The 22,616-nt window shown below is 39.2% G+C and overlaps 1 protein-coding gene across 3 annotated transcripts in view; it reads right to left on the bottom strand.

Moving 5' to 3' along the window:
* Positions 1-1,426: 1,426 nt before the first annotated feature.
* LOC109928233 (inner centromere protein-like) overlaps positions 1,427-22,616 on the bottom strand; it is a 37,161-nt gene continuing 15,971 nt past the window's right edge. Inside the window, exons 10-19 of one of the 3 annotated variants that reach the window (XM_048607267.1) lie at positions 21,833-21,950; positions 19,713-19,847; positions 19,395-19,504; positions 17,146-17,266; positions 16,891-17,013; positions 15,568-15,761; positions 15,175-15,316; positions 11,656-11,862; positions 5,984-6,143; positions 1,427-3,968 (exon numbers count right to left, since the gene is read on the bottom strand). In XM_048607267.1, the coding sequence (XP_048463224.1) occupies positions 3,760-3,968; positions 5,984-6,143; positions 11,656-11,862; positions 15,175-15,316; positions 15,568-15,761; positions 16,891-17,013; positions 17,146-17,266; positions 19,395-19,504; positions 19,713-19,847; positions 21,833-21,950 (1,519 nt within the window). In that variant the 3' untranslated portion in view covers positions 1,427-3,759. The remainder of the gene's footprint in view (positions 3,969-5,983; positions 6,144-11,655; positions 11,863-15,174; positions 15,317-15,567; positions 15,762-16,890; positions 17,014-17,145; positions 17,267-19,394; positions 19,505-19,712; positions 19,848-21,832; positions 21,951-22,616) is intronic. The other 2 variants (XM_020528249.2, XM_048607269.1) reach the window with 2 other exon arrangements.

Below are 22,616 nucleotides of genomic sequence, written 5' to 3'. Positions count from 1 at the left end.
TTCTTCAATGTTTAGCATGAGTTTTGACTGCAGAGAACAGGGAGCCTGCTCTGTAACTTGTTCCCAGCTCCAAGCAATTCAATTTCCTAAGAACCTAGCAGTCAGGCCAAAATATCCGACCACTGATAACTGGTCACTAGTCCACCAACCAGTCAATTTTTTGGTGCCAGCAAAAGCTACGACAGTATAGCCTTGGCTTCTAAATGGCCTACAATTACTGCTTGTTCAAACAATTGTTTACACGATGCCTGCAATGGGTGTCTTTTCAAAGCTACAACTACCCTTTGAAATACTGCTTTTTAAATCATCTTCATCATTTCAGTTCCTAGTTTTTTTTTTTGAAACAAAATAAAAAGACACACAGTACTTACCATCATCCATACCAATAAGTAAGAAAAAAACTTCAATAATTTAGTTATGCTGCTTGAATTTTCACAGCCCTAATAAACAATTTGAATTTTTTTTTGTTTATTTTTAAGTTTATACCTGAAGAATAATCTTAACTTACTGTTTTTAAAAACTGTTGTAGAAGAAATATTTCAGAAATATATTAACTAATTGTCAGAAGTCTTAACTTTGCTCCTCAATTTACTTTTTGGGTGAAAACAAAAAGTCTTAGTTCCTTCCCTTCCTTGGGTATCTGGTAATCAGCCTGTTTTCGTGTATTGCAATTTGGACTCTTCCCCCTTAACTGCTCGTGAGCCTTTAAGTGCTCACTACTTTAAGGTTCGTTTTCCCTATTGGTGGCAGCTTGAAGAAAGGTCAATAGTCAGCTTGCATGAAAAGTGGACGTGCTTACAGACTGGGAATTCAGGATACACAGATCAAGATGCAAGTGCGTAGGAAACAGTTCGGAGAACTCTTACTGGATTAATACATAGAATAAATGGGTTGTCCTGAGGAACAGGTCAGAAGGCTAGTTTTGTGACTGCTGGAATGGAGAAGAACAAAAGATAGCCTGATTAAATTACAAGATTGAGGGGTCTTGACATGAAATTCTGTCCCTGAAAACATAAAATCAGAATTCTTGATCAGTAAGGCAGATGCTGTTAGATTTTTGTTAAAAGGGGGTGGAAAAAAAAAGTTCTGAATGGGTGATCTCAAAAAGTTCTAAGGGTTGTACGCCTGCTTGTATTATAATGTTGTCTTTCTTTGCATCATATCTACATTTTTTTCCTCCAATGTGGCCATCAGTGGTAAGGTGCTAGAAATGAAAATGTTGCCCAATCCCAGTTGCCCTCCTAACTGCGTGACTTGCTTAGCCATTTCAGAACTATGTTCAGAATCAACCACGTTGTTGTGGGTTTGAAATCACAAATTAGTGTCTTTTTTTAAAAAAAACCCCAAACATTACCAATTAAGTAATTTCATAGTTATTATTAAAACCAGCTTTTATATTCCAGATTTATTATTAAAATTTAGATTGCATCTGTCACATATTCCTCAGATATCAGTTTCTCAAAAGTTGTCACCAAAATAAGTCCCTACCCAACCCTACCATAGTGCTTGTATTAATCCAATGAGACAATGTCTGAGAGAGCATGTGTGTGCACGCGCACACACACGTCAGAGAGAGATTATATTCAGGGAGATAGTAAAATAAACTTCAGTTTATCGTGCCTCTTGCTAGTTCACAGTAAGATATCTAATTTAGAGGAGTGTTTTAAACCTTTTATGACTTTGAGTGCGCGCACACACACACAGTCTAGTCAGTTTAATTTTAAAGATTAAACATTTATTCGCAAAATACTAGAAAGCACTCAACAGAAACACTCACTCAGACACAATAGGAAAGTTGAGTTCTAAAGACAAAGCATGCATGTAGGTTATTAACAGAATATAAAAACAAAACATTTTGAAATAGTCCTTTTGGATGAAAATTGCTACATGCCTGATCCTCAGTGACAGCACAGATACTGTGCAAGCTCATTGCAACTTTGGTATTGCATGTAACCTTGCGACTGTGTGGTTCTGCTTCAAGATGGAGTAGGTTGAATTCATTGACAGGAACCAAAAGCCAAAGGCTTCAGGTCTTCCCAAATATATGAAGTGGATGGAATTTCTACTTATCCTATGTTAAATAGTAAATAAACATTACTAATTCCAGAGATTAAAAAGTCATAACATTTTCAGACAATGGAACATATACAAGGAGTGATGCATCACTGGACATTGAAGGTCATCTTGTGGTTCCGTCGCAGCAGTCCTATCCTAGCCAGAAACAAACAAACAAACAAACAAACAAACACACACACACACACACACTCCATGTGTCAATTTAAGTAATATTCTCAGCAACATCAGATGCTGAGTGTTTCAGAATCATTTGATTCACAACATAGGCTCATTATTGCATTTTAGACTGTGACTAGCTTCAAGCACAAGGTCAAGGCACCACTTAAACATTTAGAAAGTTTTTCTCCAATGTACATATTTTCAGGTAACATGACCCATTTTACAAGTTTTTTTTTTTAATAAAAACAGTGCCATACAGATCAAATCATTTAATGATGCTTGTCAGACAGAATCATTGCACAGGAGATATTCAGTTCAGATTTTTATCCTACTTGAAGTCAACAGAAAACAAACCCAAAATTCAAAGCTCCTGGCAACAGCAAGGACAGCATTAATGTTTAAGGTTTGACACTGACATTTTGTTGCTAATATTCTCTTAAGACAACTTTCTGGGGTACAATTCTCCATGGGTGTTTTTAAATCCTATCCAAATGATGGTCCTGCACCAGAATCCAAGCAGCAATTATTTCCAGGTTGTTTGTAGGGAGGAAAAACACAAGCAAGCCTGTTCTTGCCCTCCGAATTCCCCATCTGCACAATCCTTTGCACCAAGAAAAATCAGTCAGAGTTCAAATTTCTAAGCAAGGGGCAGTGAAGCCAATTTGGACACCAAGTGTCACCCTAGTTGAGATTAGCTAGCTCAGCACAGACAAGTAATTGGACATTTTGTCTTTTGTATTTCTGATTGCTTTCCAACCTATTGAAATTTGTAATCAGAAGCTTCCAAATTAAAACAAAGAACAGTAATAGGATTAAGTGCCTCTTATAAGCAAGAAGGAATTCCTACTGTAATCCAAGAAATAAAATACAAAATGTCTGCAGTGGAAGTGCTGGATTTCCATTGTGTTCAAGATATGGACCAGAACTTAGCTCATTTTAGGCACTTGGGTCTCAGGTCAGGTATATAGAGAGAGAAATTGTCAAGCTCCCAAAGTCATGGCTAGACCGAAGTTCAAAGGCAATCTTACCAAAGATCATATCTCCTGCCCCTCCATCTTATTTCCTACACCAACTATTCAGCTTGCTAACTAATAAACCATCTGTTGAACATTTTGACTATTTCTCCCCTTTCCTGTTTCAGTTACAGGAAACTTTTCAAACTCGTGACACAGAGGCCTCTTACAACAGAGAAACAGAATTTTTATCCTATCAGGCAGTGAATTTAAATCTTAGCCCAAGTAAAAGACCTCCAAAACTGAAGTCTAAATTAAAATGACCCAAATAGATATCCCTAATATTATAAAGGTAAAAATCTCAAAGCAAACCCACATGTAAAAAGGTTCCAGAGAAGCAGTTGACCAATTTTCCATTTGAAGTCTTCATCTCATATGTATATACAAACACAAAGAAAGGAGAGAGAGATAGCAAAGTTACAATATCAAATTGGTCAAGTGAATAATAGAGCAGAAAGATAGGGTCACATTTTACAATAGTTAGAACGCCACTCTAAAATAGAGACACAAATCAGTATTTCAGAAGGCCATAGGGTACATTCCTAATGCTGTTTGATACTGGTGGCGAATGCCACACTGCAGAACTGGTCCGTTTCAGGTAGCGTGGCTTGATCTTGCCGAAGATGTTCCTAAGATCAGGAGGTTGAATGACACCAAAGAATTTATCCACATCAAATGGGTGGTAATACTGCTTTATAAGGGCTTGCTGCAATTGTTTACCTGGTGACAGAAAGACATATTCCATTACAGTAAGATATGATATACAAACAAAAATTTTGTCAACTCCTCAGACTGAAAATACAAACTGACTTCAGATTTGAAAGGTGCGAGTGGAATCTAGAAGATGCATGGGGAGGTTAATCCCCAGATGGCATGGTGGGCAACAATAGCAGCCAGATAGATCAGTTTGAAGCTGTTTGTAAGGAAGCAATGACAGGTCCCTCAACAAGTCTTCAATTAGAATGCCAGAAAGAGGTCCACAAAATTATTTATTTCAAAAATAGGTTTAAACCCAAGAAAGGAGTCCTGAAGGAATGGGGAAGGAGAAAAACAATTATGCTTGTTCTGGGTAAGAAAAAGCAGCATTTAGTAAGCCAATACAAATCCAAGTATTTAGAATGATTTGCAATACATTAGCAGAAATTGGTTACCTCAAATGCCAAAATTTCAAAACATCAAACCTTGTATTTGTGGGGATCACTGCACAAGCTTGTTAAGTCAGTAATTATAGAATCAGTCACAGCACAGAAACAGACCTTTCAGTCCAAGCCAAACTAAATTAACTCCACCTGCCAACACCTGGCCCATAGCCCTCCAACCTTTTCCTATTCATGTATTTATCCAACATTGTAATTGTACCCCCACCTACCACTTCCTCAGGAAGTTCATTCCACACATGAATCACACTGTGTAAAAGGTTTGCATTACATCTTTAAAATCTCTCTACTCTCACTTTACAAAATGTGCCCTCTAGTCTTGAAATACCCCATCCTAGGGAAAAGTGACTATTAACTCTAACTATACCTTTCATTATTTTATAAACTTCTATTAGGTTGCCTCTCAACCTCCTACACACTCCAGAGAAAAATGTCCTAGTCTATTCAGCCTATCTTTATAACTCGAACATTTCATACCCGGCAACGTCCTGATAAATCTCTTCTGAACCCTCTCCAGCTTAATAATATCCTTCTTATAACTAGATGACCAGAACTGGACTAGTACTCCAGACGAGGCCTCACCAATGTCCTGTACAACCTCAGCATGACTTCCCAACTCCTATACTCAAAGGAGTCAGCAATGAAGCCAAGCAGCATAACCTTACACTTGGGGGCCTGCAGGCACGCCCTGAGCTCCAGAACACCACAGGCAGTGGGCCCCGGAGCAGCACAGAGAATAAGCCCCACAGCAGGCCACGGGGAGCAGCATGCAGGTAGCAAATCTTGGACAGAGATGGGTGTTGGGGGACCTTAGAACACTAAGGTTGTTAAGCCCTTAAATATATTCCTACTTTTAAACTTATTTTCAACTACATAATTAAGCAACTACTTTTGTCCCTTTGCTGTATCCAAGAATTGTACCTACATATTTGTACTTAAGATGTTGTCATAAGGCAGATATTGTAAAAGATTTTTACTGTACTCCTACAATGGGGCACGTGACAATAAGAGGGTATTGTGTATTGTATTATCCAGAATGAACTCCATCTGCCATTTTTAAGCCCATTGATCAATTTGATCAAGATCCCTTTATAATCTTAAACCTTTGTCACAGTCTTATCTTCACTAAACAAAACTTCCTCAATTAACAGCCTCAAAAAAAAAAAGTGAAACCTCTTCATTAACACCTATTGCAGTTTGAGTTGGTAATTGAACATGGTGGCCTGGACTTTCATTTTGCTAACGAGGAGATACCTGAAATTTCTGTTATGCCTATAATCACTTAACTGTAAGGCTCTGAAGTCTTTGTTTGAAGTAATCTCAGCTTACAAATTTGGCATTGAAGTCAGCATTGCCAGTTTATGCCAATTGTGGCATGCAATATAGCATGTGGGGTGAGGCAAGGTGCTTGGCAGAAAATATTGTTCATTATCACACTGTCCCAGAATGGAGTGTACAAAGCATCAGCTATCACAAGTAATTAATAACTTGCAATTAGCTTGACCAGTCAATTGAAGCCTATAAACTTTGCATTTAATTGCACACAAATGTTTTCTTAAATCAAAATCAGTTACTTACCATCAGCCCAAGCAGGGATTGGTTTACGTGGTGCTCCCTCATCATCTGTAGAATCATCACTGTTCAGATCCATTCCGTAGTTGTCCAAATTTACTTTTGGCATCTTGAATTTTGAATAGCTATTTGGAGTCATAGCATATGATTCAGGGGCTGGAGAGTGCTAGAAAACAAGTTAATTTGTCAAACCTCAATTGCTGCATAAAATCAATCAACAAATTTCCATGAAGAATCAAACTGAACTAGTTTGGAGGACATTTGCATGGGCTCAGTAATGAGAAAAAAGTTATCCCCTTAAGCGCTTTGAAGTGGAGCCAATGACATTTTGGGCCAGAACCTAGAGTCATGCAAATGAGTTCAACCGTCTCAGCAACAATGTACATCCAGGTTTTGCAACTTTCTGTCCAAAAGTTCCACAAGTCAAGTCAATGATAACACTGACAAACATCTACATCAATTAAACTTGTCTGCTAAATCATAAGAGAATTGGAGGCCAAGGCCACATGGGGGGGAGGGGGGGGAATAGCTAGACAGTCTAAAATTAAACATACACATCACAACCAAAAATAACATAAGTTAATAGCATTTGAGACAAATAGTTTAATTTAGAAGCTTGAGACATAGTTGCAGGGCAACTAAAATTGGAGAAAAAGAACAGGCAAAAATGAGGTTTATGAGGTAGCTCTCCCAAAAGATGGATGAAATAAAGGATCTTAGCTGCACTTCCATAGAAATGAAGCCACACACTATGCTTTCATGGTGATATTAGTAACAATCGAGGAGACAAATGTATAGTTACACCATGTCAGATTTTGCTTTGAAAAATAAAGTTACCACCTCAACAATTGCTTGAAAGAATCAATAGGCCACAAACATTTTCTCTACACTACAGGCTGAGTACCTGCCTGAAACATTGAGGCCCAGTACTTCTTTCCAAGAAAAATCGATCAAGCAAGAAAGTAGAAGGTGTAAACTATCTTTATCATCCTTGTAAAAGCTAAGTAAAAGAAAACAAAAGAAAGTAAACGAAAACAAAAGAAAGTAAACAGGCCTTTCAGATGCAAGAGCAATCCTGAAACAGTAGACGACAAGTGTTGTTGGGAACAAGGGTTAACAAGAGGAAAGCTGAAAAAGCTGTTTAAGGGAAATATCAAATGGCAGTAAGGCTTATGTTTCCTGGAGTTTAGAAAAGGTGGATTCACTGAACTGGAGTCTATAATTAAGGTAGTATGACCTCCAACTAGAGCACAAGTACTACCCAAAAAAGTGAAAAGTTAGAAATGATGGTGGTGTTGTTGTGGAGGGGGAGGAAGAGAGCGAGAGCGAGAGCAGTGAAGTGGAGGTGGTGGTACATGATCAGGACACAAATAGATACATTAAAAACAGAGGTCAGCATTCTGTCACTCTAATTCTAAGGGACTAGAACATGAGAGAGGATACAAGTTATGTTTCAGCAATATAAAGACCTGGTTGGTTGACACCTGGCATACTGAGCCCAGTTCTAGCTACCTCATCCTAGGAAAAGTACATTTTGCCTTGGACAGAGCATAGCATGCACATACACTAGAACAACAGAGGAACCATTAATAAAATCCGAGGAATGATGACACAAACTAGGCTTAAATTTTCCTTGAAGGAAGGTGGTGGTTTTGGGGAGGGAGGGTTGATCAAAACTTAACATATTTAGGGGAAAACCTATTTTTTTTTTGGCTGCCCCCATCATTGGGCTATCCATGGTCTAAAACATTACAGCCAGACTGCTCAAGAGTGAAATTAGGAGAGACTTGTACTACAAAAGCCAGTGGCTATGGTATACATTATTAAAAAAAAACATTTTTATTGTTAACAATCAAGAGGTCCTGAAAAACACAATGTAGGGACTTAATGAAGCAAGCTGAAAATTAGGATTCCCCCCCAATAAAGAAAAAGAGCATCGATCTCAGGATTACTACCAGTGCCATGTGCTAGTCAGTAGAAATAGCAAGATATAGTGGATGAACACATGGCTAAAGAGAGATGGTGTGAAAAGGAGGATTTCAGATTGCTGGGGGATTTCGACCAATTCTGTATGAGGAGGGACCATTACAAACTTGATAGGTTGTACCTCGGCAGGACCTGGGGGGGGGAAAATGTGCGCTCAATTTGGGGAGTGTTTAAACTAAATTAGTAAGGGGGTGCAAAGCTATGCATGGAGTCAGAGGAAAGGGAATTAAGGGCAAGAATAAAAACGTCTGAAAGGGAAGTAAGGAGGAGAAATAGGCAAAGGAATCATGGACCAGAATCAACCAAGGCAACAGTAAACCAAAAAAAAGTAGGAACGAGACAAGGAACACTAAGGCAAGCCTAAAGGCTTTGCACCTGAACACAGGGCATTTGAAATAAAGTGGATGAACTAATCATGCAAATAGGTATGATCTGGTTGAGATTACAAAGACATGGCTGCAGTGACCAAGATGGGAACCAAGCATCCAAGGGTATTCAGTATTTCGGGTGGACAGACAAAAAAGTTGCGAGTTGCATTGCTGGTTAAAGAGGGTATAAATAATATTGAGGGAAGAGATTTTACATTCTGAGCTAATGTGTAGGCGTAATTGAGCAATTCAAAAAGCAACAAAACATTAGTGAGTTTGGTATATAGACCAATAAACCGTAGCAATTGCAATTAAAACAGAAAATCAGAGGTATACAGCAAAGGAATGTTTGTAATTATGCATGACTTTATTCTGCATATAGATTAGGCAAATCAAAATTAGTCATAAAACCATAGAGGAGGAATTCCTAGAGTGTATATTGGATAGTTTCTGAACCAATACTTTGAGCAACAACTAGAGAACAGACCATCTTAGACTGGGTGTTATGCAATGAGAAAGGAATAACTAGTAATGTAGTTATGAGACACCTCTTGGATGAGAAACCATAACATGATGGAATGCTTCATCAAGATGAAGCATAATGTAGTTGATTCTGAGACTAGGGTCTGGAATCTTAGAGAAACTATGATATAGGAAGCATGAATTCACTATGATGGATTTAGGAAATATTATTGAAAAGAATGAGTGGGTAGGCAATAGCAAACATTCAAACAAAAATTGTTTACCTTCTTCTGGCTCAAATATGCAAAGAGAACCGTGGCCAAACCATGGCTGAAGAGGGAGGTTAGACATTATGTTAGATGCAAATAAAAAAAAGTACAAATTGGCAAAAAACAATAGACAAGATTGAGAAGAGTTAATGAATCTGACGTCTGAACAAGGGCAAAATTAAGTACAAGTGTAAGCCTGCAGTGTGTTGAGGCCAACACATTGTTTTCAAGGAGGATGTGGATACAGCTCTTGTAGCTAAAGTGATCGAGGAATTTGGGAGGGGAGAAGTGAAGGTTTAGGGTATGGAGCTTCATGATCAGCCATGATCATATTGAATGGCAGAGCAGGTTCAATGGGTTGAATGGTCCACTCTCGCTCCTTTCTTCTACGTTTAAAGGGTGGTACAGCTTTGGAATTCTCTTCCACAAATTGCCGAGAGATCAGTTGTAAATTTTTAAAATGTCAGATTGTAAGATTTTCATTCTACAAGAGTTGAGGAATTTTGGACAAAGTCAGATATACAACCAACATGTTTATATATCAGGCACGATCTTAGATTGATAGAACAGACAATACTGGAAGACATACTTCCATCTTAAAATTGAGTGTACTTTGTGAAGTGGATGCCTACAGACCACAACCCCTGACTAAAAAAAAAATCTAGATCGAGAGTGTCTCAAGAATAGACAAGCAACTTAGGATACAGCAAGGCAATTTTTTTCCCCCTCAGGGAATGCTGAGTTTTTCTTACTCCCATTTCTCCCCACGGAATGCTGGCAAGATCATCACTTGTCCATCTTGAATTGTCCTCAAAGTTGGTGGTGAGTCACCACGATCTATCTGGTGCAGTTATACCCAGTGATAAAAGGTGGGAGTTTCAGGGTTTTGATCTCACCCCAGTGAAAGAGGAGCAATATTTTTCCAAGTAAGGATGATGAGAGAATGACTTGGAGGGGAATTTGTAAGCAGACTTGTTGCTACGTATCTGCTGCCCTTAAGTGGGGCAGATCATGGTTTTGAAAAGATACTATTGAAGGAGATGCGGTGAATTCCACTATTGTATTTGGTATGTACTCCTGTTACTGTATGCCAGTTGCCAATGGGGTGATGGTCAAGCTGGAATGCTGTTGTAGCACTAGTATTTATATGCCTGGTCCAAAATCGGAATCTAGAATCATAGAATCCCTACACAGTATGGAAACAGGCCCTTCGACCCAACAAGTCCACACCGACTGAGCACCCACCCAAACCCATCCCCCTTTTAACCCACCTGATTTGGTCAATGGTACCCCAGGAAAGTAGGGGACTCGGTGGTAACACCATGGATTTCTTTTTGGGTGATGTAAACAGGGCTTTAAGATTTTTTGAAGGTAGTCATTGCCTGGAATGGGTCACATGATTTACTTGCTATCTCTCAGCCTGAGCCTGAGCAACATTGTCTAGGTCTTGCTGGAAGTGGACTCAAAACTTGAAGATTAAAAATGGGGCTAAACAATGCGCAAAAATCAGTGAACATCCCACTTCTGGCCTTAATTTGCAAGTTTGGTCCTTGACAAAGCAGTTGAAGAGGATTGTGCCTATATGACGCTACCCTGAAGAACTAGCACTCCTGGTGCACTGGTTTTCCCTGGCTCTAAGCCAGGAGGCCCAGGTTCCGGTCACACCTGCTTTAGCAATAAATATTAACATTCTTGAACAAGTTCATTAGAAAATCTGTAGTATGGTACACTGAGTAGCTCCCGCAATAATGCCCTGGAACTGAGCAATCACAACCATCTTCCTTTGTGCCAGACATGACCAGAGTGTTTTTGCCAAAATTCCCATTTACTTTCATGTTTCTCAGGCTTCCTGATCCTACCCTCTGTCAAAAGGCCAAGGGCCTTGCAGGACCTAAAACTAATCATCAGCGAGCAGGCTACTACTAATTAAAGTGCCACTTAATAGCACTGTTAACAATACTTTCCAACACTTTGCTGATTATGCAGAGTGAATTGATGTAGTAATTGGGCTGAATTGGATTTATTGTGGTTTTTGTCGACAGTATATACCGGAGTAATTTTCTGCATTTTCAAGCAGAAGCAACTGATGTAGCTTGACTGAAACAAGTTGGGTTAAAGATACAACTAGCTCTGGAGCACAAGTCTTCAATATTATTGCCAGAACATTGCAAAATCTATGGGCTGTGACAGTCTGTTGTTCAGCCATTTGTTGCTAACATGCAAAGTGAATCAAATTGGCTGAACACTGGCATGTGATGCTGGGAAGCTCAGGAGGCAACAGGAGTGGATCATGCCATTAGCACTTCTGGCCTGCAAGAAGTTTACAAATACTCATCAAATAAGATGAGGCTGAATGTGTTAAGTATATTTTTGGTTCATTAAAAGGAATAAAAGAAAAATAGGATATATAGTCAGGACAGAAAAGCCGATTTGACGAACTTCCACTGTAATCTTATTAAATGGTAGGGCAGGCTTGGCAGCTGTACTTCTGTTCCTGTTTCTCACGTCCATGTAATCTGGGCTGATACTTTTGTCTAGTACTGAAGACACACTGCATTAAATGGGAGATGCAGTTCAAATAGTGTTAACTCACATGCACTTCCACAGTCACATTCAGTACATTTTTGCTGGTGACCTCCTTTTCTGCTTTCTGGTCTTGCTCTTCCTTCCATTTTCTTTCCTCAGCTTCACGAAGTTTCTTCTCTTTTTCTTGTCGCTCAGACTCCAGTCTTTCCTGCTCTTTTCTATTATTTTCTTTTTCTAAACACTGCTTTTCCAGCTCTGCCAAACGCTGCTCTTCCTACAAGGACATGTACGTATAAACTTGAGCTCACAATTACCATATTAATAGAAGAGTAACAATTGTACAAACATTTCCAAAGACCTTAGACAGCAATGGGATTCAGCCCTATAGTGGCATTTGATTTGCCTTGCACTAGAAGAGAAGCTGAAAACTTCACACAATCTTAAAAATTAACATGGAGAAGTAGATATTAAAATAGATTGAGTTCCTTCCAAAAGCTCTTCCCTCCAACAATGAAGCAGAACGATAGCAGCCTGAGTTTGATATCAGATCATGTAACCAGTGCTTTTAGTCGGGTGCAGGTGCTAAATACACAAATTTAAAAATTATTCCATTAATTTTTGTCCTCAACAGCTTGAGACTGTTCAGTATTAATCTAAGAAACTTGAGAGATTTTTTTCCCCACTCTTGAGCCAAAGGACAATTTAACACACTTTACAATTTAAGTGTACAATTTACAATTTAACACTTACTTCTCCGGAGGAAAGATCAGCTAACTTACTGCAGTCCAGCAACAATGGACCCCAAGAATTTCCGACAACCAATATTTAGCAAGTGAATAGATAGTTTCTTTATGGTAATTGGAGAGGCATTGAAAGTAATTGTCTAACAAACAAAGCAACATCCCAGGGTTATTATAGTGCAATTGTAGTGTTCTATTTCTGGGCCAGGAGGTCTCAGTTAAGTCCCTCTTGCTCCAGAGATGTCATAACATGTCTGAACAGGTTGATTAAAAAACCTTCTTAAAATAGAGACCAGGGTCAGCACCTTTTTCCATTGTTACCGGATGAAAATTCGAATAACAAAGCCGTATATCCTGGAATTCTTCTTCCAAAAGTTGAAAACTCAAAGTATAGACATACATTTAATTAGACCATCTTAATAATTCACTTACTGCAAAAATCCAACTCACGTAAAATTATACTGATCATTTACTAAGCAATGAATGCTAGTGACACCAAAAAACAAAATTCTTTAAAAGGATTCACTGTGTCACTGGCTAGGCCAGCATTTATTTCCCATTCGTAATTGTCCAAGAGGTGGTGAAGTTGCTTTCTGGAACTGCTGTAGTCCATTAGGAGTAGGTACACACTATGCTATTAGGAAGGGAGTTCCACGATTTTGTACCAGCAGTGAAGAAGGAAGGAACTACAATATAGTTAGAAGTCAGGATGGTATGTGGCTTGGAGGGGAATTTACAGGCAGCTTTCTTTGTCCTTCTAGGTCAGAGAGGTCATGGGTTCATAAGCTACTGGTCAGAGTAATCTTGAGTCGTTACATGGCATCTGATAGATTGCACACTACAGCCATTGTGTGGTGGTGGAGGGAGTGAAGATTGAAGGTGTTCAATGGGATGCCTGTGTTCCCACTAACTTTCTTGCTTTTGTGTGCACCTCAAAAAGGTCTGTGCATGGTAGCAACTTCGAGAATTGGAAGTCAATGCTGCAAATGGTGTCAGCACACCAATCACAGTCAGGGTGACTGCGCACATGTACAGCTTACAGCAAATTTTGTTGCCAAACCAAACAGGTTATTTTTCCAGAATTGCATTAGGCTTGTGTTGTTGGAACTGCACTCATGCAGGCAAGTGGAAAGTATTCCACCACAATCCTGACTTGATCCTTTAGACGATAGGCAGGATTGGAAGAGTCAGGAGGCAAGCTACTTACTGCAGAATTCCTTGCCTTTGGAGACAATTCAAATGGCTGGTTGAGTAATGCTACTTAAAATCAGCCCAAATCCAATGTTTTCCAGGTTTTGCTGCATTTAGACTGTTTTGTTATCCAAGGAGTTGCAAATGGTGCTGAACTGAGTAATCAAACATCCTTCTCTCTATCACAATGTCAGAAGCAAGGTGATTGATGAAGCAGATGATGGTTGAACATAGGGACATAGACCTTGGACTTCTGCAGCGATTTCCTGGGACAGATTATTGACCGACAACCATAAACATCTTCCTTTGTGCTTGGTATGATCTTTAACAAATGAAAAGTATTCTCCAGATTCCATCAACTTAATTTTTGTTCAGGCTCCTTGATGCCATACTCACTTAAATGCTGCCTTGATGTCAAGGGCATACTCTCTCATCTCACTTCTGGAATTTAAATCTTGTACATGTTTGTACCAAAGTGGAGGTCAGGAGCTCAGTAGACTTGACAGAACCCAAATGGAGTGACAGAGCAGATTATTGTTCAGTAATGACGTTTAAATGCCAACGCACCTTCCCACATTTTACTGATGGAGCAGTAATTCATTAGCAGGGTTGGATTTATTTTTAAAGTTTGTTCGTACGACATAGGGACAAAGTGCATTTAGAAATAGTTCTGAAATTTTGATGCAGCAATGAAAGAACATTAATATAAATGCAGGTCAGGACAATGTGTTGGAAGCAACTTGCAAGAGGTGGTGTTCCTTCACATCTGTTGCTCCAGTCTGAGGGATAGAGGTCACAGGTTCGGAAGATGCTGTTGAGCAAGGTTTTTAAACTATGCAGTGCATCTGCCACCATTGTGCAGTGATGGAGGGAGGGAATCGTGAAGGCGTGGAGTGCCAGATGTCCTGGATGATGTCAAGCTTGTGTTATTGGAGCTCATTCAGGCAAATAGGTAGTATTCTAACACAGTCCTGACTGTGCCTTGTAGATTGACAGGCAGTGGCAAGTTACTTGAAGAATTCCTAGCCTTTAACTTGCTCTTGTAGCCACAATATTTAAATGATTAGCCAACTGAGTTTCTGGACACCAGTAATCTCCAGAAATGTTGATGGTGGGCAGGTTTTAGTGATTGCAATTCTATCGATTGTCATAGGGTGATGATTAGATTCACTTTTGTTGGATATGGTCATTGCCTGGAACTTGTCTGCTTTTCACGTGCAGGACATAAAATTGTCCACCACAATTCATTTAGCAATGTGATAGGACTAGAGTTTAGATTTGGTTTGTTGACTTATGGAAATCACTTATTTCTGTCTGCCTGAATAATCCTCTATTGTGCTTCCACCAGGTAGACCATCATTTTTAGGAATAGCTGGTGCTGCCTCTACCCTTCCCTCCTCCACTTTTCACTGAACATCACTGGGAAGATTGGCATTTATAGCACTTGGTTAGCCACAACTTTTGTGGCTTGCTGGACATCAGTACATTATGCAATGAAAAGTCAACCAGATTGATGTGGAAATGAGCCACTGGTCAGACAGCAGTGGAGTTTATAAAATTACAAGTTGCCAGCTTCATTGTAACTTTATCATATTTGAAATTTTGAAAGCTAGTGGCAAGAGGCAGCTAGCGCAGAGGTGGCAAGACCCCCTTACCCGTTTTCTTTCTTTCTCCTGTGCTTCTTGGCGAAGCTTTTCCTTTTCTCGTTGAGCCTGCAATGCAGCATCCTCCCGTGCTGTTCGCTCCATCTCTCGCTGTAACTGAAGGGCCTTTTCCTTCTCTAGTCGTTCACGTTCTCTGAAAAGTAAGTGCACTATTCATTCTAGATCTTGCACAAATATGATTGCAGCAATATGTTTAACAAGTCTACTAATTTGAACTCAAACAATTTGGATTCTCCTTCCAAAATTTGCATTTGTTTTTAAGGCAATAGTTAATTTTTTTGGATTCTTGAATACAAATCTTAATACCACAAAAGGTGGTATGACAAATACATGGGTTTTTAAGTTTATCTCTGGAGAGGGACAGTGCAGCATTTTGCTACATACTTCTCCGCCCGAATACTCTCTTCTTCCCTTATTCGTTCCCGCTCCCTATCTGCAGCCAGCTGCAGCTCTTGCAATCGTTCTCTCTCCAACTTAGCTTGCCGTTGTTCTTGAAGTTTTCTAGCTTCTGCCATTTTACGTTGCTTCTCTAGTTCTTCCTCCTTCTTGCGCTGCTGCAGTTCTCTGCGTTCCTCCTCCTGCAAGAGGAAGGATTTGAATAACTGTAGCCTTTATACCTGGCTGCTCAGACTTGGAATCACCATTGGACACTTGTACAACATATCATTTATGGTATATAGTTTTAACCTTACAGTAGATCTGAATTGAGCTTTGCAAGACATTGTAGAGTGGGTTGCAACAAATTTAATCCACAGAAGGTAGATAAAGACCCAGAACTTACGGTCCACTAACAAATGGCTTACTCAACAAACAGGTAAGAGTATTTAAGAGGAGATGAACTCAAATAGCAGAATGCTGGAAGAGCATTAAATGAATAATGATTACAAATCATGATAAAACAAAGCTTAAGTAATTAGAATCAAATATTCAGTTAAAATTGAACTTAAACCTCATGGTGATGACACTGACTTCAAGAGGTGTTTCATCCTTTTTCCTTGTAAGAAGGGGTTGAGACAGAGGTGCCAAGTCATCTGTTCCAAGCCAATAACGTAAACAGCTTGTGAGGCCTTGGATTTTCCCCCAGAAAGTTGCAACAGAAGCAGCATGAAAGCATGAAGGGATGGGGGCAAGCACCAACAGAACCAGGATTTTAGTTTAGCATTCGATAGACACTGGGATCTTCAATCTGGGTTCGGTTAGTTCAGTTACAGCTAAAAGCTTGGGTTCTCTGTCTCACATGCAATGCTTGCAGCAGGAAATTTATTTCACTGAATTGGTCTTTGCCAAAAGGTGTGTTTTTGGGATGTAACTGTATTAGAACAGTTGATGTTTGTTAGTTGAACTATTATTCTGCTAAAGTTTTACCAATAGAGTTAAAATTATTCCAAATCTTTTTGTATTTTAGCTATAGTGTCAGAAAAGTGTGTTTTGCTTCAAGCCTGGTAGTAGTTGACCAATCGAATTGCATCAAGACCACCACCTTGTACCTGCCTCTAGAATTATGCAAAAATTGCAGTCTAGACTTTCCTAACGTTTTGAAGGTGTTTGGTCTGGTCCATGACACTAATAATGAGACATGCTCTGAAGAAAAGTTACTTGATTGAAGTGCCAAAGGAATTAAAGCTCTAACAGAACTGCAACCAAGGAAACTTAACACGGCAAGAGAAATAGCTAAGATTTTTGTTAAAGAAAGTACAGCAACCGTACCAACTGTTGCAATCTCTCATTTCGGGCTTCCTCCTCTTGCCGCCTTCGAGCTTCTGCTTCCTCCATCCTCTTGGCAGCAACTTTCCTTTTCGCTTTTTCTTCAGCAAATCTTTCCTCACGCATCTGTAATGCAGTGTAGAATCCCACGTTAATCCCTTGATTAAATTTGCATTTTCACTAAAAGGAACATTAAATCTTTCCTGCTTGCTTGATGCTTGATTTCTCTGTAGTTAGGCAGCATCAGAATTGACATACCCTTGCATTCTTCTCATTGATTTGTGCAAACTTCTGCTCAATTTTCTTTTTCTTCTCTTCTTCTTGCTGTTGAACCCGGGAACGAGTTTCCAAAACACGTTTCACTTGCATTTCCCGCTTCCTATGAAAAGAATTTTATAAAGTTTCAAATCATTGTTTATTCAAGGTCCCTACTACCACCTCCTAACAGGTCAGCTTGGATGAACGAAAATTTAGGTAATTAATCCCATGGATCAGCTACATCCTTTTGGAATCACTTGAGCAAAAAATTTTTCCCTCCCAAATGGTGATGAACAGACTGAAATTACAGGCACCAAACTCAAAAGGGAAAATGAAAACCTGTCTTGCATAGTCTTATTTTTGACAAATAAATTCCAATATCCATAACATCATAATTATTCCACGTTTTGAATTTATGGAAGCCTCCTTTAGTCTTCAAACCAAAAGTTCATCACACCACTAAGCAATATTCCAGCTCTATTAATTTGATTAAAAAGAGACTCAATGTCCTTAAGCTTTCCACTCAAAAGTAATCTGAATGATTTTTCATTTGGCAGCCAAAAGGCTCAACATTCAAACTGCAAGATTCAGATAGCATGCCTGTCCTCAAAGCACCACTCTCCACACATGATCCAACTGACAAGTCCACAAGCTGGCTGAAACCATCATGCTGCAACTCACTTGCTAACTTCAGGATGACCTGTTCAGTCCACCTATTGTCCTCAATCTCAGCATCCCACATGGTGAAACCTTCCCTTGCAAGATCTATCAGCACACATCCTTTAAGTCAAAGAATGGAAAACAGAGGCAATCACCAGCAGGTCCTTTGATATAAACCACATGTGTCATCTCCCATGGTGAATGTCCTGGCTAACGAAGCTCAAGACAAGCCAGGATCTTGGTAGGCAAATGCCACTCCTGGACCTCAGTGCAAGTCCCAAATGCACTTTCATAAATGTTGCACATTATCAAGATACGGCATAGTGGCTCAGTGGTCAGCACTGCTGCCCAACTGTACCAGGGACCTGGGTTCGATTCCAGCCTCTTCTGCATGGGTTTCCTCCCACAGTCCAAAGATGTGTGGGCTAGGTGGATTGGCTATGCTAAATTGTCCATAAAATGTCCAGGAATGTGCAAGGTAGGTGGGCTAGCCATGGGAACTGCAGGGTTACAGGAAGTGCACGCTCTTTGGAGGGTTGGTGTGGACTCGACGGGCCGAATGGCCTGCTTCCGCACTGTAAGGATATGATACGTCCTCTGCAGAGGCGATCTAACCACCTTAAACCTCAGCAAACAAGATAACCAAATCACTTGACTCAAACTACTTCAATTCACTAAAAAGAACAATTTCCCTATTGAGAGAATAAAATTGAGAGATATTAAATGACTTCCGGGCAGCATAATCTGTTTTATAGCCTCGAATATAGCTTTTGTTGTTTTCAAGCCCAAAGCCATCTTCCACCACGAGACCATTTTGTTTTATGTAACAAAAAAGATTGTGCACAATCCCATTTGACTCTGCTCCTCCAGTCAGGGTTTTGCTAAAATCCAAAATTCCCAAAGGACTTACTGAGCATTTAACAATCAGACCACTAGTTTATTGACACTGCAGTTAAGTTCGCATCAAAATAAGCATAAAATAGTATTGCCATCAGACAGCTATTGAATTGGTTGCAACTTACTAGTTACATTTATACAAGAATCAATTAGCAGGTGGCATATCCTGGTACGAAAAGTGAGGTTACATATCATTTAGACTATAATCTAAATGGAAATAAGAATTAGGCATCTTGGGTTATGGATACAGAAATCAAGAAAATCACAAAGGAACTTCAGTTTTGTGCAGTCTGGTTATTGCACTGTGGCACATTCCAAATTGCAGTACAGTCTATTGGGAACATTTATAGCAGCACAAGTTCATGAAGCCATTAAGTACAGGCTCCTTCTCAGAATACAAAACTGAAAAAGTAGAGTTGTTTAAAATTGCATAAAATTGATTGGACCGTATTTGGAGCACAAAACAATTTTAGCCTTCTCGCTATAAAAATAATTACACAAAAGAAGTGGACTTGGCCGACAGCAAGATACAGGGAGTTTCATAAGGTGATGGTTTAGGACATAAAGAAAACTAGTCTAAACAGAATACTTCTAAAATTATGCTCATGATACAGGTCTCTCTCTCCAACCCCACATCTAATGCAGTCTGGAACATTACAGGCAAGAATTCACACCAAAATATGTTTGCTTACTTTTTGAACTCTTCTACTTTGCGTTTCTTCTCTTCCTCCACTTTTTGTATTCTTTCTTCCTCCTGTTCTCTCTTCTTCTTTAGATTTGCCAGACGAGCTTTCTCTTGTTCCTAAAACAGGTCAACAAGCAAATATGAATCATGTAGATACATTAAGTGCGATTTGCTAAAAATTTACTACTAAAAGTAGTGATACAGTATCTTACAAAAAGTTAGTAAACTTACATGTAGTACCACAAAACTCTTCACTACCAGCCACTTGGACAAAGACTGCATTCTCTGTATTCAAGGCTGAATATCCTAAGCAGAATACACATACCTTGGGATCAACTTTCAATGGAGTGTTGCGTTTAATGAAGGACTTCACTACTGTCCGGCCAACAGATACTGGGGTCATCAACAATTGATTCTTCTGAACTGCATGGAGGAAGCTTTTGTGCTTTGGTCGAACCACCTACAGAATAGAATTTACTGTCATATGCTGGAATTACGAAGTGGGAGTAATTCACGTTCAGAATTCATCTCAACAGCAGATAGTCAATCGAGAGGTACAGCATGGCAACAGACCCTTTGATCCAACTCTACCAGATACCCTAAATAAATCCATTCCCATTTGCCAGCATTTAGCCCATATCCCTTCAAACCCTTCCGATTCATATACCCATCCAGGTGCCTTTTAATTGTTGTAACTGTACTAGCCTCCACCACTTCCTCTGGCATCTCACACCATTTATGCACTACACTCTGCATGAAAAAGTTGTCCCATAGGTCCCTTTTAAACACAAGATAAAAACAACATTAATCTTATTTACAACTTGAAAAAACAATTTTCATTTATATAGCTTGGCTCTGTAGATATAGCAATCTTTTGAGGATCACGGGAACTTTAAATGCTGCAAGGCCTAAAATTTGAACTTGACTGGTATTGAACTGTATTACAATAGCATACTATAGAAGAAGAAAACAATATTTTATATGGACTCTGACAAAAAGTATCTTTCATCTGAATTAGAATTTGGTTAATTACCAAAGTCAAATCAAAAGGACTATCATCAGAAAAGGCAGAACATAATTCCAAAATAACTGTCCCTGTCACACACCCATGCCAGACTGGTTAACTGAAGCACAAGTTGAGAACAGAAAATGTAAAAAGATCAAGTAAACAAGGGGTCAGACAAGTCAGGCACACTAATCAAGAATAGCTGATTGATATCTGAAGATTACCTAAGTATTTAGAAATTGGAAGGTTTTAAAAAACCCAAGAAAGGACTGTTAGAAATGACAATCTAGAATGTATGGATGACAATATTACTAAAGTGACTATATGGTGGTAATTTGTCCAGAGATTTAGTTCAAATAATGTAAAAAAGTTTACTCCCAAACCAATGGAAAAAAGTTTAATCTGACAGTTCTGCTCGTATTTTCCTCAGGCCATCATTCTTCCATCCTCAAACGTGGCTTCCCCAGGTCATTCAGTCTAGAATTTCAAATACCAAAATTTTCACATCTTCTAAAACTGAAAGTTGCTGAGATAATTAGTCCGAGTTTCTTCACTACCAGACTCCCTCAGAATCTGCAGCACTATCTGTTTTAAGTACAATTTTGTTGGATAATAAAGTGCAAGTTAAGACAAAAATGGTGTGCAAAAGCAAGCTCTTTTGGATTGCAACAACCTAAATAATCTACACTTTTCTTTCCCCTTCCTTGCCTAAATACATTTAGGGTGCCTGGACCTACTTTCATAGTTACAATTCTTCTATACCGAGAAGAAAAGTAGAATTACTAAAACAGATCTTTTAAAACAAAATCTTATAGTTTCAAGGACACCTTTGACACCAGCTTTACTTGGATTATTTGAAGTTGCAAGCTTACTGCTGGAACTTGAACGAGTCTTCTTGGATAATTGGACCCAATCTCTGAATTACCAATTCAGTAATAACATGACTACCTAGTAGCCAAGACAAGAAATAATGGGTTTTCTTAAATTCTAGATAGCGAAAAATTTATGCTCATCCATTACTAAATGTTAGACAACCAGTATGGCAAGGCATACAGGCTGACAGAGGCTAGATGTTGTCGACACATACATGGAACCGGATTTCATCTTGTCTTGGAGCACCAATTGACAGCAAAATAAGGAAGTAATGGGCCATGGATAAATTCAGGAAGGAGGGAGAACAAGAACTATTAATATCAGCCAATAGAACCAGGAAAGAAAGTGGTTAACAGTTTAGCGAGAACAATATGAAAGCAGGTCTCACAGGCAAGATGAACTCAGAACACAATGATATAGGAGAGGAATTAGAGAAATTTGCTGGTTCAGGGCTGGAGTAGAGGGATAAGCTGGAACTGATGAACTGAAGGAAAACAGCAGATGGATGGTCTCGATCAGAGTGATACACTTGTTATGAGATCCCTACACTACATATTTCAACTTACTTTGCTGGCTGCAAGATCTGGTGAAGGTGTCTTCTTTCTTGGTGGAAAGTCATCTTTTTCTAATTCTTCAGTGTAATTATACACATTTGCCATTGCACGCTTGTAACTGTGTTTCCGTCTAAGAAACCGCAACACAAGTTAAAATGAAGCTGCAAACACGATAATCAAATAAAACAATTGTTCTATTTTGTTGCCTAAGCATAATAAAACTATTAAAAAAGTCTACCATAAGCCTTGCCTGGCGTGAGCCCGCTTCTGGATATTCATCAGGATAATACTTCAAACTACTCAAGCCAATGTGGGGAGGCAATGTCTCAATGCTATAATTGCTGGAATGTTAATCCAGAGACCAAGATAACATTCTGGGTTTGAATCCCGCCAGGCTAGATGGTGGAATTTGAACTCATGTCTGGAATCAAGAATCTAATGATAACCATGGCCAATTGGTGGAAAAACCCATCTGGTTCACAAATTTCTTTTAGAGAAGGAATCTGCCATCCTTGCCCGGTCTGGCCTATGTGTACCTCTAGAACAACAGTAGTGTGGTTGACTCTTTACTGCCCTCTAGGCAATTCAGAATGGGCAACAAATGCTGCCTAAAAAGCAACACGCTCATCCCACGAATGAAGAAAATAAAAGCAACTTCAACTGAACAGAAGCCTGCATACATATGCAAGCATACTCAAATTCCGTTCATAGATGTGGTGCTATGAAAAAAACACTGAAGACACAAAACTTGTCCTGCTGAAAAACTCCAACAGATCATAAAATTCCTACAATGTGG

Source organism: Rhincodon typus, chromosome 17 (assembly GCF_021869965.1).
Source record: "Rhincodon typus isolate 14 chromosome 17, sRhiTyp1.1, whole genome shotgun sequence".
NCBI classification, from domain to species: domain Eukaryota; kingdom Metazoa; phylum Chordata; class Chondrichthyes; order Orectolobiformes; family Rhincodontidae; genus Rhincodon; species Rhincodon typus.
This window is presented reverse-complemented; position numbering and strand designations above follow the sequence as displayed.